This window comes from Xenopus laevis, chromosome 2S, assembly GCF_017654675.1.
Source record: "Xenopus laevis strain J_2021 chromosome 2S, Xenopus_laevis_v10.1, whole genome shotgun sequence".
Lineage (NCBI taxonomy): Eukaryota > Metazoa > Chordata > Amphibia > Anura > Pipidae > Xenopus > Xenopus laevis.
In genome coordinates this window covers 6143845-6162810 of record NC_054374.1, presented here as the reverse complement: position 1 = coordinate 6162810, position 18966 = coordinate 6143845, and the positions used below count along the sequence as shown (strand labels likewise).

At 40.3% G+C, this 18966-nt stretch overlaps 1 protein-coding gene across 3 annotated transcripts in view; it reads right to left on the bottom strand.

The window, feature by feature from the left end:
• Positions 1-18966, bottom strand: part of abr.S (ABR, RhoGEF and GTPase activating protein S homeolog) — a 225708-nt gene that overhangs the window by 134922 nt on the left and 71820 nt on the right. For all 3 annotated transcript variants that reach the window (NM_001094131.1, XM_041583185.1, XM_041583186.1), the window contains 1 exon segment: positions 5975-6159. In NM_001094131.1, coding sequence (NP_001087600.1) covers positions 5975-6159 — 185 coding nt within the window.

The following is an 18966-nucleotide window of genomic DNA, read 5'->3' as shown; positions in this document are numbered from 1 at the left end:
ATAGATACAGATTATATATGGATAAATAGACAGACAGATAGATAGATAGATAGATAGATAGATAGATAGATAAATATATGGGTAACAGACAGACAGATAATAGATGGCCTATATGGATAGACAGATAGACTGATAGATAGATGAATAGATCGATCGATCGATAGATAATAGCCTGATAGATAGATGATAGATAGATAGATAATAGATAGATAGATAGAGAGATAGATAGATAGATAGAGAGATAGATAGATGATAGACAGATAGATAATAGACTGACAGATAGATAATAGACTGACAGATAGATAATAGACTGACAGATAGATAATAGACTGACAGATAGATAATAGACTGACAGATAGATAATAGACTGACAGATAGACTGACAGATAGACTGACAGATAGATAGATAGATAGATAGATAGATAGATAGATAGATAGATAGATAGATAGATAGATAGATATATGGGTAACAGACAGACAGATAATAGATGGCCTATATGGATAGACAGATAGACTGATAGATAGATGAATAGATCGATCGATCGATAGATAATAGCCTGATAGATAGATGATAGATAGATAGATGATAGATAGATAGATAATAGATAGATAGATAATAGATAGATAGATAGATAGATAGATAGATAGATAGATAGATAGAGATAGATAGATGATAAGACAGATAGATAATAGACTGACAGATAGATAATAGACTGACAGATAAATGATAGATACAGATAATATATGGATAGACAGATAGACAGACAGACAGACAGACAGACAGACAGACAGACAGATAGATGAATATATAGACTGACAGACAGACAGATAGATAGATAGATAGATAGATAGATAGATAGATAGATAGATAGATAGATAGATAGATAGATAGATGATAGACAGACAGACAGACAGACAGATAGCCTGGAAGCAGTGAATGTGCTTTACATTTAATAGAAAGTGTGTTTAAGAGCTGCAGTTCTCATTATTAGTGTAGTGACATTTTCTTTTTCATTACTGTGGCCAACATCAATCAAATGCTATTAAATGCTGCATGATTCCTTGTTCTGGCTTTTTGCCCCTATCTTAACACGCATTTTATTCTAATTAGATTTAAAGGAGAAGGAAAGCTACGGAGGCATTTTATTGGCAATAGATTAGCTGCAATAGTGCAAGCTAGAATGCTATATTTATTCTGTAGAATGCTTTACCATACCTGAGTAAAAAGCTCTAGAAACTCTCTGTTTGTTTAGAATAGGAGCTGCAGTATTAACATGGTGTGACATCACTTCCTGCCTGAGTCTCTCCCTGCTCTGGGCTCAGATTACAGTAGAGAAGGGAGGGGGAGAGAGGAACAAACTGAGCATGCTCTTGCCCAGGGCAATGAGGTTTAAGCTGAAGGCAGGAAGTCTGATACAGAAGCCCATGAGTACACAATAGAAGGAAAGAAATGCTGTGTTTCTTTTGACAGGGGACTCAGAGCAACATTACTTTGGGGGTTTACTGGTATATGTAGATGGACCTTTCTGTTAAGGCTTACTTAGTTTTAACCTTTCCTTCTCCTTTAAGAGATAGTGTCATCATTCAGGATGAAGATCTCATTTTATTCCATTTCGATATTAAAGGCATACGGTCATCGTTTAACTCAGTGATCCCCAACCAGTAGCTTATGAACAACATGTTGCTCCACGACCCCTTGGATGTTGCTCCCAGTGGCCTCAAAGCAAGAACTTATTTTTGAATTCCTGGCTTGGAGACAGGTGTACTGCCTACTGCCTATAGGCTGCCAGTCCACATAGGGGATACCAATAATAAATCACAGCCAGTAGTTGGCACCCTAAGAACTGTTTGCATATTTGTGTTGCTCGGCAACTTTTTGCACTACTTTTAACAATGCAGTGTCATCCTCTGTATAAGATCGTTAATGTTGAGTTTTCTACTTCAGCCCAGTATTCAGCGTTTCTCATACAAATCTTCCACTTATAGGAACCTCAAGTTCAATAATGGGCAGGGCCCTGACAAACTATCGTAGGAGAAAGTATTTCAATCAGATTAGCAGTGCACAGACAAATCGACTGCACAATGGATTTCTGTTTATCTGTAAGCCCCAAATAGACGTGTGGAGATGGTTCTGTTGTTTATACAGAACTCACTGGAGTATATTTATCAAAGAGAGATCGCCACAGTCCTCTAGAGTGAATTCTACCACTCTCCAATCATTTCTATGGGATTTTGAAAGGCATATTTATCAAAGGATGAACTTTCACTTTCCCCCATTGATACTCTAATAATAAGTTGATCTTTCCATAATTTGGATCTCCATACCTTAAATCAACTTAAAAATTATTCAAATATTAAATAAACCCAATAGGATCGTTTTGCCTTAGTAAGGATGAATCGTATCTTTGTTAAAAACAGTACAGTACCTTGTACTAGGGTCCTGCAGTGGGTCGGGTACCCGCGGGTTACCTGCCAAAAAAGTGGGCACCATGCGGAATGAGGGGGGTATAGATGCGGGTCTCATCTAAATTTCTTATGTTATGTAATATTGTCTATATTTTACTCCTTTTAAAGTTTTACAAAACTTGTTTCTGTCCCTGCCCACTTTGATGACATCACTTCCGATTTGCAGCAACATCACTTCCTGTTTGATGGTTGGCGGGTTGCGGGTCAGGTTACGGATAAGGCAGTTGTGGGTCCGGGTTGGGTAGCGGAACAAAGTGGCTAAATATGCTGTTTAGGTCACAGGCTGCGGGTTCGGGTGTTCGATATTGGTTCTGCGCAGGACTCTACCTTGTACATGATCCCAGCAGTGAAAATCATTTTTAAAAGTTGGAGTTCCTTGATTACAATGGAGTCTATGGGGCAAATTCACTAAGATTCGTAGTTGCGCCAGACGCAACATCGCCACACTTCGCCAGGCGTAGTTGCGCCAGCGCTCCGCAAATTCACTAAAATCCGAAGTTGCGCACAGGGGTAGCGTAAGGTTGCTAAGTTGCGCTAGCGTTGATTCGCTAAGCGAAGTTACGCTAGCGATGGTTAATTTGCATACGGCGCCAAATTCAAATTTCAGTGGAGGAATACGTAGAATCACTACACAAGCCTGGGAAACCTTCAAAACATCAAATAAAATGTTTATTTTGCCCTACACATGTGCCCACTGTATAGTTAAGGTGCCATGAGTTAGGAAATGTAGGGGGGAAGGAGGGGAGCCCCAAAAAATGTTTCGATCTTTTTCAGCCTATCACCCATGATATAGAAAAAATGCCAGCGTTTTTTGGGACTTAGAAAAAATTTGAACTTTTTTTGAAGCAATCCCTATCTACTCTATTGCGCTTCGCCTGGTCTGAGGTGGCGAAGGAAGTCTAGCGTAAAAGGTAGCGTTCAGTACACTGCGCGCGTTAGTGAATTTGCGTAGTTACATCCGTAGCGAAAATTCGCCTGGCGTAAGGGTGCGAAGTAACACTAGCGAATTTACGCCAGCGTTCGTTAGTGAATTTGCGAAGTAACAAAAATGCCCAACGCTAGTGAATTGACGCTAGCGTTCGGCGCTTAGTGAATTTGCCCCTATGAGAGATGGTGTTCCTGTAATTCAAAGTTTTCTGGATAACGGGGTTCTGAATAATGGATCCCAAACCTGTACTTACAATTTAAAAAAGAGGGGGAGGACTGGGCAATACAAATGGGGGCAAACAATGCTGATTTCAAAGCGGTCATTCAGCTCGGAACCTACAAAGTAATCCTTGGATTTGTCCCTGCTGTCTTGCTTTAAGCGCAAAACATGTAAATGTTCCATTCCACCGTGATAGTGAAGATAAGCCACAGCATCTTGTCTGACCAGCACAATATTAATAACCAATATCAATAAACAAGATTAATATAATATCATTAAAAAGCTTTTTTCAGCCTTTAGGCTAGGGGCACACGGCGCGATTTCACCGCGATTCTGCGCTGGGCGAGTTGTCGCTGCGTTTTTTAAGCCGAAATAGCTTTGCTAACTTTGGCGCTGGCGTCAATGCAAATCGCGGCGAAATCGCTGCGCTAATTCACACGCGGCGATTCTTTTTCTACTGTCGCCCGGAAACGCCCAGCGAGGCAACTTCGGACGACAATAGAAAACGAATCGCCGCGTGTGAATTAGCGCAGCGATTTCGCCGCGATTTGCATTGACGCCAGCGCCAAAGTTAGCAAAGCTATTTCGGCTTAAAAAACGCAGCGACAACTCGCTTAGCGCAGAATCGCGGCGAAATCGCGCCGTGTGCCCCTACCCTTATGCAATTCAAAAAAGGAGATGCAGCCCTCGAAGTAGAAGAAAGATAAAAGGCAAGCATTAATGGCTAGTATTTAAAGGGGAGTGTGTTTTTTAACTTCATTTATATTCCACAGGAACAATATGAATTTAAGCCCAAGAGGTGATATTTCGATGTTGTATATTAGTTTGATTCAAATGCCTTCTGATATTAAGTTGTCACCTGCGGGAGTTAATGTGCAGATTTCATTACCGTCTTCCCATCTCCCCTTTATTCTGTTGTCACCATCAACTGATCACTTTGCTAAGCAGTTTCCTTGACTTTCATGTAATATAGGCTCCTGCTAGTGAAATAGATCTCTATCAAGCCTGATAATCCCTCAATAGAATAGCCAGGCAACAAGAAAGCGAAAAGGCAGAGTTAATGCACTGAAAGATACCCAAGTGACAAATGTATTTGCCTTGACAGTTTTGTTTTTCTTAAAAATACATAGTGAACAAACTTATATTGTTTGTAACACTATCCACATAGCACTTTGCAGATTATATTTGTCTTACATATCACACTTCCACTGCAATGATTACTCCTGGGTTCAGCACAATATAAGCACATTGTATCTATAGAGACTTCCCACTATTAATGCGGTTATGCTACACCTAAATCTAACAGCGTGGAGAGGGTTAAAAAGCTCAGTAACAGGACAGGTTTTGAAGAGATCCTCCACTATAATTAAGCAGTATATTAGTACTAGTAGTTATCATTAACCAGGTTGCTTCCAGAAGTGCCAAGATCCTTCCTACATACAATGTTGCACTCCCCGATAAATCAGCCGTATGGACCCCCAAAACATCCAGCTGACCATATAACAGATACATTTGTGTCTGAAGGCTTCTCTTGGAATATCAGTCATCAATATACAGGTATGGGACCAGTCATCCAGAATGCTCAGGACCTGGGGTTTCCCGGATAACTCATCTTTCTGTAATTTGGATCTTAATACTTTAAGTCTACTAGAGAATCATGTTAGAGTCCTGCAGCAGGTCGGGTACCCGTGGGTTACCCGCAAAAACCCGCGGTACTCTTGCAGGTTGCAGATAGAGGTTTCGGGAGTCGGTAAGGACATGGGTCGGCGGTTCTCCGGGTTTGCGGATTGCGGTTCAGGTCTTCTCAATAGCGATTTTTACTAGTTTTTTCCTGAACATGCCAACTTCTAATGATGCAACTTCCGGTTTACAATGACAGCACTTCCTGTTTCTTGATGGTCAGCGGGTCGTGGATTAGGTTGCGGATAAGGTACTTGAGGGTTGGGTAGCGGGACCAAGCGGGTAAGTATGCAGGTTGTGGGTGAGAGTCATGAGTGGGTTCAGGTTTAACAAATTGGTTCCGCAGGACTCAATCATGTAAACATCAAATAATCCCAATAGGCGGGCTCTACTTCCAATAAGGATAAATTATATCTTAGTTTGGATCAAGTACAAGCTACTGTTTTATTATTACACAGAAAAAGGAAATCATTTCTAAAAATTTGGATTATTTAGATAAAATGGAGTCTATGGGAAACAGCCATTTGGTAATTCAGAGCTTTCTGGATAACTGGTTTCCAGATAACGGATACCATACCTGTATTAGCTATTTAAAGAAAATTACAGGTGTTCCCCAGACTCAGGAAAGTGTCTTTGAACTAAAACAAATTCAAAAGCATTTAATGCAAATTAAGTACTTACCCCAGGCAGAAGCACCTCTGTTGGAGTTGGTGAGACCCCATCAACACTATCCTGGCTCCTGGCACTGAGCTGAGGAGACATGGTGGGTGACTCGTCAATGTAGGGCATCGTTTCAGAGCCTTCACGTGAGATTTTGTGTTCCTCATTGCCTTCGGCATCATATCCATCCGTCCCGTAGTTAAAATCTGTGACGAGGAACAAGAAAGGCCGTTGAGTTCCTTCAACAAGGGCTGCCAGAGAGGAGGAGGAATACAGCTTGTGTCTGGGGGTCATGTTGGCATCTGCACTCCTTAGCAGGGCAAGTGATGGAAAGAATGTGGAAATAAAGGAAAATATAGGAAAGAGAAAAAAGGGGAAACCTGTAATGAGAATCACAGACTAAATGAAAGATGGTAAAAAAAGCCAGGAAGATGAGAGGACAAAAGTAAAGTGGTGCCAGCGATGGAATGAGAGAACTAGAAGTAGAGAGGGATTGGAGAGGGAGGGAATGAGAGAACTAGAAGAAGAGAGCGATTGGAGAGAGGGAATGAGAGAACTAGAAGAAGAGAGGGATTGGAGAGGGAGGGAATGAGAGAACTAGAAGAAGAGAGGGAATGAGAGAACTAGGAGTAGAGAGGGATTGGAGAGGGAGGGAATGAGAGAACTAGAAGAAGAGAGGGATTGGAGAGAGGGAATGAGAGAACTAGAAGAAGAGAGGGATTGGAGAGGGGGAATGAGAGAACTAGAAGAAGAGATGGATTGGAGAGGGAGGGAATGAGAGAACTAGGAGTAGAGAGTAAGGAACAAGAAACGCAGAAAGTGCTGGAGAAAATGGGAATAGAATCCGGAATCACAGAGGGGAAAATAAAACCAATGGAAAAGGAGAATGAGAACGCCTGAAAGTGGTGACGCAAGAAGTAAAGGAGCCGCTCCCGCTGATAAATGCAGATTAAAAGGGTCTATTGGCCACCGCTAAAAACACGGCAAAACTATGACTATAGGATTAGGGAAAGCCTGGTAAGCTTGCGAAAACAGGAAAATCAGCGGCTGTCCACAGATGACAGCATCAGAGCTATTCCCGGCCCTGCGAGTTGCCTCCTTCTCTGAGTCACAGGAGGAGACTGAAGGGGGGTGAGGGGGCTCACGCTTTTCCATTTTCAAGCACAAGTTCGTACACAAATAAAATTTCTATTTCATGAATCCAAAATGGGAACGTGAACCTTTAAGGAATAATATCACAGACTTTATTTCCCCCCCCACAAGCTGGTTTTATGTTTTCAAGATCTAAAATCATCATAGGCCTAAACCCATGGTACTGGCATCACCATGGCAACCTTCAATGCAGGATTTTAAGCAAATGGGCAGAGACTTTCAAAGTACTAATCAGTTATTGTGGAGAGTGGGGTTTCTCCAGCGCAAGGGGAATGGACACAATGAAAACAGACCTGCAGCAAGAGAAAGACAAACAGGTAAGAGGAAAAGGTACGGTGTCCTGCTGTGGTCATGCCGAGTTGCCCAAAAGTCTCCCTCTTATTTGTGCCATCAGCAAATTCATTGTTATTTATACTGTGTTTTTAAAGCCATATATGGTATTAAGTAAACAAAAATGGGAGACAGAGCAAAAGTGTTCATGACGCTCGTTCCTGCCAGACACCCATAGGTGGATTCTGGGTGCTGTAATGCAACAAACAGATGGAGAGCCAAAGGGGAGCAAACATTATCCTATTCCTGAGTGTTCATTAGACATGCATTAAAGGGAAAAATACACTGTGCAATATATATGATTGTGCTCAAATATGCTCTATACACCACCAAGTGTTATTACTGCATAGCTGGGAAAGAATAAGACTTCTGGCTAATATATATATATATATATATATATATATATATATATATATATATATATATATATATATATATATATATATATATATATATATATATATATATATATATATATATATATATATATATATATATATATTAGCCAGAAGTCTTATTCTTTCCCAGCTATGCAGTAATAACACTTGGTGGTGTATAGAGCATATTTGAGCACAATCATGGCGGCGCAGTGAACACTGTCTTAAAGCAGAACTAAATGCTAAAAATGAATATGGCTAAAAAATTGCATATTTTATTTAGTGACCTTATTGCACGAGGCTAAAGTTTGAGCTTGTCAATAGCAGCAATGATCCAGGACTTCAAACTTGTCACAGGGGGTCACCATCTTGGAAAGTGTCTGTGACACTCACATGCTCAGTGGGCTCTGATTGGCTGTTGAGAAGCTAAGCTTAGGGCTCGTCACTAATTATCCAGCAGAAAATGAGCTTCCCTGGCTGTAATATAAGCTGATGCTACATGGCTGATTATTAAAGGAGAACTAAAGCTTAATCAAATAAGTAGGCTAGAAATGTTGTAGATTATGTTGTGTGCTTCTGTACCAGCCCAAGGCAACCACAGCCCTTTCGCAGTAAAGATCTGTCTCCAAAGATGCCCCAGTAGCTCCCCACCTTCTTTTCTGCTGATTCACTGATTCACATGCTCTGTGCTGCTGTCACTTACTGAGCTTAGGGACCCACTCACAATATACAGTACACATAGAATAGAAATGTCACAATATAAGGCTGATTAGTAATTAATACACATAATTACTACATGGCAGCACAGAAACCAGTGCAATTAGCATCAGAATTGAATAATCAGCAAACCTGTAGCATCAGCTTATATTCCAGCCAGGGAAGCTCATTTTCTGCTGGATAATTAGTGACGAGCCCTAAGCTTAGCTTCTCAACAGCCAATCAGAGCCCACTGAGCATGTGAGTGTCACAGACACTTTCCAAGATGGTGACCCCCTGTGACAAGTTTGAAGTCCTGGATCATTGGTGCTATTGACAAGCTGAAACTTTAGCCTCGTGCAATAAGTTCACTAAATAAAATATGGCATTTTTAGCCACATTCATTTTTAGGTTTTAGTTTTCCTTTAAATTCTGATGCTAATTGCACTGGTTTCTGTGCTGCCATGTAGTAATTATGTGTATTAATTACTAATCAGCCTTATATTGTGACATTTCTATTCTATGTGTACTGTATATTGTGAGTGGGTCCCTAAGCTCAGTAAGCGACAGCAGCACAGAGCATGTGCAGTGAATCAGCAGAAAAGAAGATGGGGAGCTACTGGGGCATCTTTAAAGACACAGATCTTTACTGCTAAAGGGCTGTGGTTGCCTTGGGCTGGTACAGAAGCACAAAACATAATGTGCAACATTTCTAGCTACTTCTTTAGTTAGGCTTTAGCTCTCCTTTAAAGCACTGAGGTCTAAGGCCTGTTTGCAGCCAATGAGTTTTCAGACTGGGTTTCTTTTAAGGTAGTCCAGTTTCTTCCCTCTCTCCAATAATTCCAATGGCTCCTGATGTAAATTCCCTGGTTGACAAGTTTTGAATTAGCCCCAGGCAGCTCCTACCCAGAACAACCTATGGTCACATGCAGAGGTTTAACTACAATACAGCAGATCCTGTGACCATGGAGGGGTCTGGGGGTCTGCTATACTTTGCACCCCATTTCTAATCTCCCAGCAAACACAGTGGGAGCAAGTTGCTTTTGCATGGGAAGTCCAATGGGGGCATGTTTTGGCGCTGGTCATATGAACATATATCATATTTATTAATTATTATTATTAGGGATGCACCGAATCCATTATTTTGGATTTGGCCAAACCCCTGAATCCTTTGCGAAAGATTCGGTCAAATTCTGGACGGAATCCTAATTTGCATATGCAAATTAGTGGTGGGAAGGGGAAACCATTTTTACTTCCTTGTTTTGTGACAAAAAGTCAGGCAATTTCCCTCCCTGACCCTAATTTGCATATGCAAATTAGGGTTCGGATTTGGTTCGGCCGGGCAGAAGGATTCAGCTGAATCCAAATCCTGCAGAAAAAGGCCGAATCCTGGCCGATACCCCGAATCCTGGATTTTGTGCATCCCTAGTTATTATTTATTAATTGTATTTATTAATTATTATTTATTAATAAATCAACAGAAAAGGCCTAGTAATTTTTAGGGTATATCTGACTTCAAGAACAGTTAGGTCAATCAAAAAGAAAAATGTGATTCTAAGTAACTTTAAAATATATATTCATTACAATTTTTCAATCAAGCTATTTGTTAATGCATTTGCCATAAAAAGCAGTATTTGATTGTTTACGTCCGCTGCACTGTTGGTTCTGACTCCTGACACAATGTTGCAAGCCAACTGATGTAAAGAAACCGTGATTTCTGTTACATTGTTTTCATACTAGGGATGCACTAATCCACTATTTTGGATTCGGCCGAACCCCCGAATCCTTTGTGAAAGATTCAGCCGAATACCGAACCAAATCCTAATTTGCATATGCAAATATAGGGGTGGGAAGGGGGGAAACATTTTTTCACGTGATTTCCCTCCCCACCCCTAATTTGCATATGCAGATTAGGATTTGGATTCAGTTCAGACAGGCAGAAGGATTCGGCAGAATCTAAATCCTGCTGAAAAAGGCGGAATCCTGGCCAAATCCCGAACCCAATCCTGGATTCGGTGCATCCCTATTGAATACAGGTATGACACCTGTTATATGGAAACCCGTTATCCAGAAAGTCCCAAATTATGTTAAGGGCATCTCCAATAGACTCCATTGCATCCAAATCAAAATTTAAAAAAAAAAAATCCTTGTACTTGATCCCAACTAAGATATAATTAATCCTTATTGGAAGCAAAACCAGCCTATTGGCTTTATTTAATGTTTACGTGATTTGCTAGTGGACTTAAGGTTTGAAGATCCGAATCAAGGAAAGATCTGTTATCCGGAAAACCCCAAGTCCAGAGCATTCTGGATAACAGGTTCCATACCTGTACTGCCGTTTTAATAAAAAGGATAGAAAAGAAATATAAAATAGTACTCAACTCACAATATAAGTGTTAGCCAGAAGCTAGGAAATAATCTCATAGTGACTACCTTCAGTGTTTCCAGTAGCCAGAGCCAAGCTTATCACGGCCAATAAAACTGCTAATGTAAACTGCGTATTTCACACCATCGGAACAGAGACACCAGATGATTGTGCTTGTTCTCTAACGCACAGTATTTGCACCAATAATCACTAACACAGGCCTTACAAAGGCACCGAGTTTCTAGCCAGAAAAGTGTCATTCTATAACACTGGTCTAAAAGCAACACAATCGCTTCACTGCAGGACTCCGGCTTGTCAAGCATTTCAATAAGATTACCGAGAGCCTCATTATGAGCAAGCACAGTCTCAGGTAGCAAGGCATTTCTACATAAATCCTTCTAAGAGTAGGCAACAAGCTCCTGTTTTTTAAATTTGGATCCTAATGGAATGTGTTCAGTGTATTTGATGGAGAACTAAAGCCTAACTAAAGAAGTAGGTAGAAATGTTGTACATGATGTTTTGTGCTTCTGTACCAGCCCAAGGCAACCACAGCCCTTTAGCAGTAAAGATCTGTGTCTCCAAAGATGCCCCAGTAGCTCCCCATCTTCTTTTCTGCTGATTCACTGCACATGCTCTGTGCTGCTGTCACTTACTGAGCTTAGGGAGCCACTCACAATATACAGTACACATAGAATAGAAATGTCACAATATAAGGCTGATTAGTAATTAATACACATAATTACTACATGGCAGCACAGAAACCAGTGCAATTGGCATCAGAATTGAATAATCAGCAAACCTGTAGCATCAGCTTATATTACAGCCAGGGAAGCTCATTTTCTGCTGGATAATTAGTGACGAGCCCTAAGCTTAGCTTCTCAACAGCCAATCAGAGCCCACTGAGCATGTGAGTGTCACAGACACTTTCCAAGATGGTGACCCCCTGTGACAAGTTTGAAGTCCTGGATCATTGCTGCTATTGACAAGCTCAAACTTTAGCCTCGTGCAATAAGTTCATTATATGAAACATTACATTTTTAACCATATTAATTTAGGGTTTAGTTCTCCTTTAACAACTGTATGTTCTTAACGTATAAATGTATCACGCCACAAGCAAGGATAATGAAGCTAAACTTAATCAGACACAACAGCTTAAATTTAAAAAAATTAAACACCATCTGGTAATTCCTTATAATTAGACCTTTTCTCCAGAGAAACGCCAAGCCTTGGATACCTTATAAGTGCAATACCTCCCTGAGCACCTTCCCCGCTCCCATTCTTTCCCATCTCTCATGCACCTACCTTCCATAACAGATCAGAACGTATTTGCATAATGAATGACCAGTAAAAGCAGCATGCAGACAGAAAGCCAGAGAATAACGGGCCAATCAATAGATTTCCCAGTTTCAGAGCAGAATGGAAAATGACATAGGCACCATTCTAGAGTCCCATCATGTGATTAAAGGGATGTTCTATATTTTGTATTTTACCCATACACAACAGCTAAAGGGCTGCTACATATAATTGTGTAGCAAGTGTAGATTATTTTTCCATTAGGATGTATGTTATGTATGCTACCAGTAATATCTACCAAATTAGCCAACCAGGGCTCCCCCATCTTTTTTTACCTTTGAGCTACATTCACATGTAAACAGAGTTGGGGGAGCAGGGCCGCCATCAGGGGGGAGCATTGTCCCGGGCCCGGAGGGTTTTAGGACTAAAGGGGGGCTCGGCCCTGCTGTCACTGACCTGGAGACTTCGGAAGGGAGAGTGGGCGGGAGCCTGCATCTTCTAACTGCTCTGATTTGTCCAGTTTATCCAATCACCATACAACATTACTGGGACTTACATTTCACTGGCAAATCAGAGCACAGAAAAGTTATACCTGACACCTGAGCTTCCCCGAACTATGCAGCTCAGGTAAGTACACATTTTTTTTTTTTTTGTAAAAAAACTTAGAGGCCCTGGCCACCATTTTTTTAATATAACTTATTGGAGCCATGGCCATCAATTTTTTAATACAAGTTGTAGGGGCCCTGGCCACCACTTTTTTTAATATAACTTGTTAGGGCCCGGGCCACCAATTTCAAATATAACTTGTAGGTGCCCTGCCCACTTTTTTTTTTTATTTTTTTTAAATATAACATGTAGGGGCCCTGACCACCATTTTTCTATATAACTTGTAGGGGCCCTGGGCACCAATTTTTATTTTATATAAAAAGGGGCCCTCACCACCATTTTTTTAATATAACTTGTAGGGGCCTTGCTCAGGAATTTTGTTTATATAACTGTTATACTATGTTTTAATTTTTTTAAATAATTTGTAGGGGCCCAGGCACTACTGTTTTTTTATAACTTGTAGGGGTGTCCTGGCCACTAATGTTTTAATAACTTGTCAGGGGGGCTCCATGGCCACCAGTTTTTTTCTTTAACTTTTAGGTGGGCCTTAAATGTTTAATGCCTGTGTACGGATGGGTAGGGAAGGGGAGGTGAGGGGTGCCCAAAAATTTTTTTTGCACGGGGCTCCGATTTCTGATGGCAGCCCTGTTGGGGAGCAAAACAAACATGAAAAAGGCTACTTGGTGTTACCAAATAAGGGCTGTGATTGGCAATTTGGTAGTCACTATGTGGACTGGTAGCCTACAGAAGAATGTCAGTACACCTGGTTTTATGCAACTAAAACTTGTCTTCAAGCCTGAAATTTAAAAATAAGCTCCTGCTTTGAGGTCACTGGCACCAAAATCCAAGGGGTTGAGGAGCAACATGTTACTCCCGAGCTACTGGTTGGGGATCACTGAACTAGACTAATTGAGGCTCACATATACTCCAAAGTGATTAGTGTGCACAAGGGATTGAGAAGACTTCATCATGACTCTTCTTGCTGCAACTAATATGATATGACTTCCAGCAGAGTATAGTAAGGCTATCATACTGGAAGCTGTGTCCACCATGAGTTGGCTACACTTTGAGAAAAGTTCTTGGGAGAAATCCCTGTCTCACAGTTTTTTAAAGAACAAGCTTTGAGTTCATCTTTAAGTCCAGATAGGAGGCAGAGACTAGAGTCACCTGCAGTGTCACATATGAGGCTCATGAACATTTCAGACCATGTTGTGGTACAGGTTTGAAGACATGGAACAATGAGAAATGCCAACCAGGTTGATTTATCCACCAAAACAAGTGGACATAGAATTACTGCACCCAATCATGCAATACACAACGCTGGCACTATTACTATTTTTTACTTTTACGCCCATGATAATCCCATGATTTCACTGGCCATAATGCTCATAACACTTGTGGTCTTCCAGCAAGTTTTTTGGGAACACTATAAAATAACTATTGAAACTACATCATAGACCTATTTTTAATATAGATAAAGCCATTTCTAAAGCAAAAACATTTGCACATTGCAATTATACAGGAATGGGATCCATTATCCAGAAACATGTTATCCAGAAAGCTCTGAATTACTGAAAGACCGTCTCCCATAGACTCCATTATAACCAAGTAAGCCACATTTTTAAAAATGATTTCCTTTTTCTCTGTAACAATAAAACAGTAGCTTGTACTTGATCCCAACTAAGATATAATTAATCCTTATTGGAAGCAAAACCAGCCTATTGGGTTTATTAAATATTTAGTAGACTTAAGGTATGAAGATCAAAACTACAGAAAGATCCATTTTCCAGAAAACCCCAGGTCCTGAGCATTCTGAATAACAGGTCCTATAATTGTATATTATACTGTACCATCAGAGCCTATATCTATATTAGATTCAGAATTAAGTTTGCTTCCTACTAGTAGAATGTTTTTTCTTTTATCTATATAATAAAGTAAATAATAAGATACAAAAAAGAACCGAAATGAACCTGAAGCCTTAGTCACTCTTTCTGGTTTTCTCTTTTTTAGCTGCAAAGTACCAGAACAGCAAAATTAACCAATAAAACCAAAATAAATAATGAAGACCAACTGAAAAGTTGCTAAGAATAGGTCCATCAATAGGGTGTGGTGTGGGATCCATTATCTCGAAACCCATTATCCGGAAAGCTCCTAGTTATGAGAAGGCCATCTCCCATAGAGTTCATATAAAGAAAATAATCCCCTTTTCTGTGTAATAATAAAACAGTAACTTGTACTTGAACCCAACTAAGATATAATTAATACTTATTGGACGCAAAGAATTCATTTTGGATTTAATTCATACAGGTATGAGACCTGTTATCCAGAATGCTCAGGACCTGGGGTTTTCTGGATAACAGATCTTTCTGTAATTGGATCTTCATACCTTAAGTCTACTAGAAAATCATATAAACATGAAATAAACCCAATAGGCTGGTTTTGCTTCCAATAAGGATTAATTATATCTTAGTTGGGATCAAGTACAAGCGACTGTTTTATTATTATAGAGAAAAGGGAAATCATTTTTAAAAATTTGGAGTCTATGGGGTATATTTATCAAAGAGTGTAGTTAATAGTGAAGTTCCGCCACTAGAGTGAAATGCCGCCACTCCCCATTCATTTCTATGGGATTTCTAAAGGCGTATTTATCAAAGGGTGAACTTTCACCCATTGATAAATACGCCTTTCAAAATCCCATAGAAATGAATTGAGAGCTGTGGAATTTCACTCTAGTGGCGGAACTTCACTCTTTGATAAATTTACCCCTATGGGAGATGACCTTTCCGTAATTTGGAGCTTTCTGGGGTTTCTGGATAATGGATCCCATACCTGTATTTACACAATTTTTAGTAGACTTACTTATGTAGTAATCCCAACTACGGAAAGACCCCTCATCTGGAAAACTCCAGGCATCAGAGTATTCTGGATAACAGGTCTCATACCTGTACCAAAAGTTTATGCAATCAAGAACTTCGGCCTTTAACCGCAAATTCATACACTACATGCAAGAAGAGAGAGTGTGGGCATATATACCCCTTTAATTAGAGTTCAGCTTGAGTTACTTTTCAAAGCTCAGTGGGCCTCTCAATTTAACACAGTGAATAGAGACTATTCAATTATCCTATACCAGATCAGCCAGAAACTGGATTCATTTTGCTAATGAAAACCTCTAGCTGGACCTCTATCTGTAGCTAAGTTGGCACTTAAAGGAACATCTATCAATGCTGTCTATTAGAGTGCAAGAGAGGGCTGCCAGTATCAGAGGATTCTGCGGCTTAAACACTGGGTGCCAAGGAACTGACCATAGGGAATGACCATTGCCTCAATGTATTTGCTTCTTGTAATCACTCAAATGTGACGCCTCATTAACAAAGTCAGTAATGGGCTTCCAGTTGTAACATTTGCAGGAAACAGAAGAGAAACCAATTTACAAGAGGGTCCTGTTATACCATGTTCCCAGGGGAAACTGTCATTAAAGGGATACTGTCATGGGAAAAAAATGTTTTTCCAAAATGAATCAGTTAATAGTGCTGCTCCAGCAGAATTCTGCCCTGAAATCCATTTCTCAAAAGAGCAAACAGATTTTTTTATATTCAATTTTGAAATCTGACATGGGGCTAGACATTTTGTCAATTTCCCAGTTGCCCCATGTCATGTGACTTGTGCCTGCACTTTAGGAGAGAAATGCTTTCTGTCAGGCTGCTGTTTTTCCTTCTCAATGTAACTGAATGTGTCTCAGTGGGACATGGGTTTTTACTATTGAGTGTTGTTCTTAAATCTACCAGGCAGCTGTTATCTTGTGTTAGGGAGTTGCTATCTGGTTACCTTCCCATTGTTCTTTTGTTTGGCTGCTGGGGGGGGGAAGGGAGGGGGGAAGATATCACTCCAACTTGCAGTACAGCAGTAAAGAGTGATTGAAGTTTATCAGAGCACAAGTCACATGACTGGGGCAGCTGGGAAATTGACAGTATGTCTAGCCCCATGTCAGATTTCAAAATTGAATATAAAAAAATCTGTTTGCTCTTTTGAAAAACGGATTTCAGTGCAGAATTCTGCTGGAGCAGCACTATTAACTGATTCATTTTGAAAAAAAAATTTTTTCCCATGACAGTATCCCTTTAAGGTCTTACCTAAAATCTCATTATATCTCATATGATGACTGCAAGATACACAAATGCTGGTACGGCACTTAAAGGATAAGTCAACCGCAAAAATATTTTTTTGCCAAATAAAAGAAAACACAATTCTAAGCAACTTTCCCATATACATTCATTACAAATTTTCTATGGTTTTTACGTTATTTGTATATGAATTGCTATTGAAAGCAGTGTCTGTCCCTTTCTATTCTCTGCCATGTTGGCTCTGACTGTTGATACAATGTTGCAAAAGTGTTAGTTGCCCATCAAAGACAGGTCTGTTAATCAGCTGCCTTGTCTTACATTGTATCAACAGTCTGAGCCACCAGGGCAGAGAATAGAAAAAGACACTGCTTTCAGTAGAAATACATATACAAATAACTTGAAAACCATAGAAACAATGTAATGAATGTATATGGGAAAGTTGCTTTGAATTGTGTTTTCTTTTCTTAAGCAAAAAATAATTTTTGAGGTTGACTTATCCTTTAAGACAGTTTTTTCATGGGCCAGAGCAGGGTTTGTAAAAGAATCAGACTGAGAAAAAAAAAATTCTAAAAAAAATTTTCACCCACCCCTGGATATAAGCTATCCTTGTTCTTTAAAGTAGTCCAATGAAAAGTTTGCTTTATAATAAATTCCTACTTATCCCAATCTTCACAAAAGCTGAGCCTGGAGAAAGGGAGGGGCTTGTTTATACTGAGCTCTCCATTTAAACAAGCTATCCTGATCCATTAGAGCTTTATCATGGGGAAAACGGGTCATATATATTATCAACACAAGGTCCTATTTATTGTGCTCATGTTGAACAATAATGTATATAGAAAGTTAGGGAAACATTTGAGTTCTACACGTGGCATCTGACTTCAATAGCAGTTAGCAAAAATGATCTCTAAATGAGAAAACAAAGATTGAAGTATGAAGATTTAAATCACTGGGGATGCTCATGACTGATATCAGTGAGGGGTAGTCCAGTTAGGGGCCCAACTGAAATGTGGGCCAGAAAGACATGACAGCCCCTGCAAAAAGTGCCATAAATCACAATGGCCATGGTTTGGTGGCTGGTGTGGGTTTGACTGGAGTGGACATGGCTACATGCGACATTGGCTTTTTTTCTTAGTCCGCAAAGCCCAACACCCAAATGGACCTGGGGAGCAAAGGGTCAGGTTTCCTAATGGAGGGGAAGTAGAGTCCTGCAGCGGGTCAGGTACCCTCGGGTTACCCGCAAAAAAAGCGGGCACCCCGCGGGACATGGGGAGGATTTTCAGGTGCGGTTATAGATGCGAGTCTGCGGGTCACGGGTCTCATCTTAATTTAGTATCTTATGTAATATTGTCAATATTTTACTCCTTTTAAAGTTTTACAAAACTTGTTCCTGTCCCCGCCCACTTTTGATGATGTCACTTCCGGTATGCAGCACCATCAATTTCTGTTTGATGGAGGTCGGCGGTTTGCGGGTCGGGTTGTGGATAAAGCAGTTGCGGGTCTGGGTCGGGTAGCGGATCAAAGTGGGTAAATATGCAGGTTGTGGTTCGATTCGCGGGCTGCGGGTTCGGGTCTTAGAAATTGGTTCCGCGCAGTACTATAGAGGGAAGTGCCAGTTTGTTAGGGCACAACATGCTAACCTTCTGGCTTGTGCTGGGACACCCATATCTCCCAACTGTCCACAGTCCGGGGTTTTTTGTTTGATCTCCTGCACTGAACAGCCAGAAAAAGATACAAAGTTTCTAGCTGAATTGGCTTTTGGCAGAGATCCCAGTAGAGACACTTAAGATACTTTTGTAACTATTTAAGATAAACAGGTCTCTTGGGAGAACTAAGACTCACAGCTTAAAGGGCAATTCACCTTCATTAGAAAAATAACACAAAAACCACAGAAATGTGTTTAAACTTTCATAACGTGCCAAATTTTGTAAAATGAACATGGTGATTAGGGGGGTGGCCCCAAAAATGGGCATGGTCAAAAAAAAAAAATCACCGCGCAGCAAATCTTTTTGTCCCGCTTTCTTTTTGCAAAATGTTCGGAGGTACAGGATAGAGTCCTGCAGCTGGACAGGTATT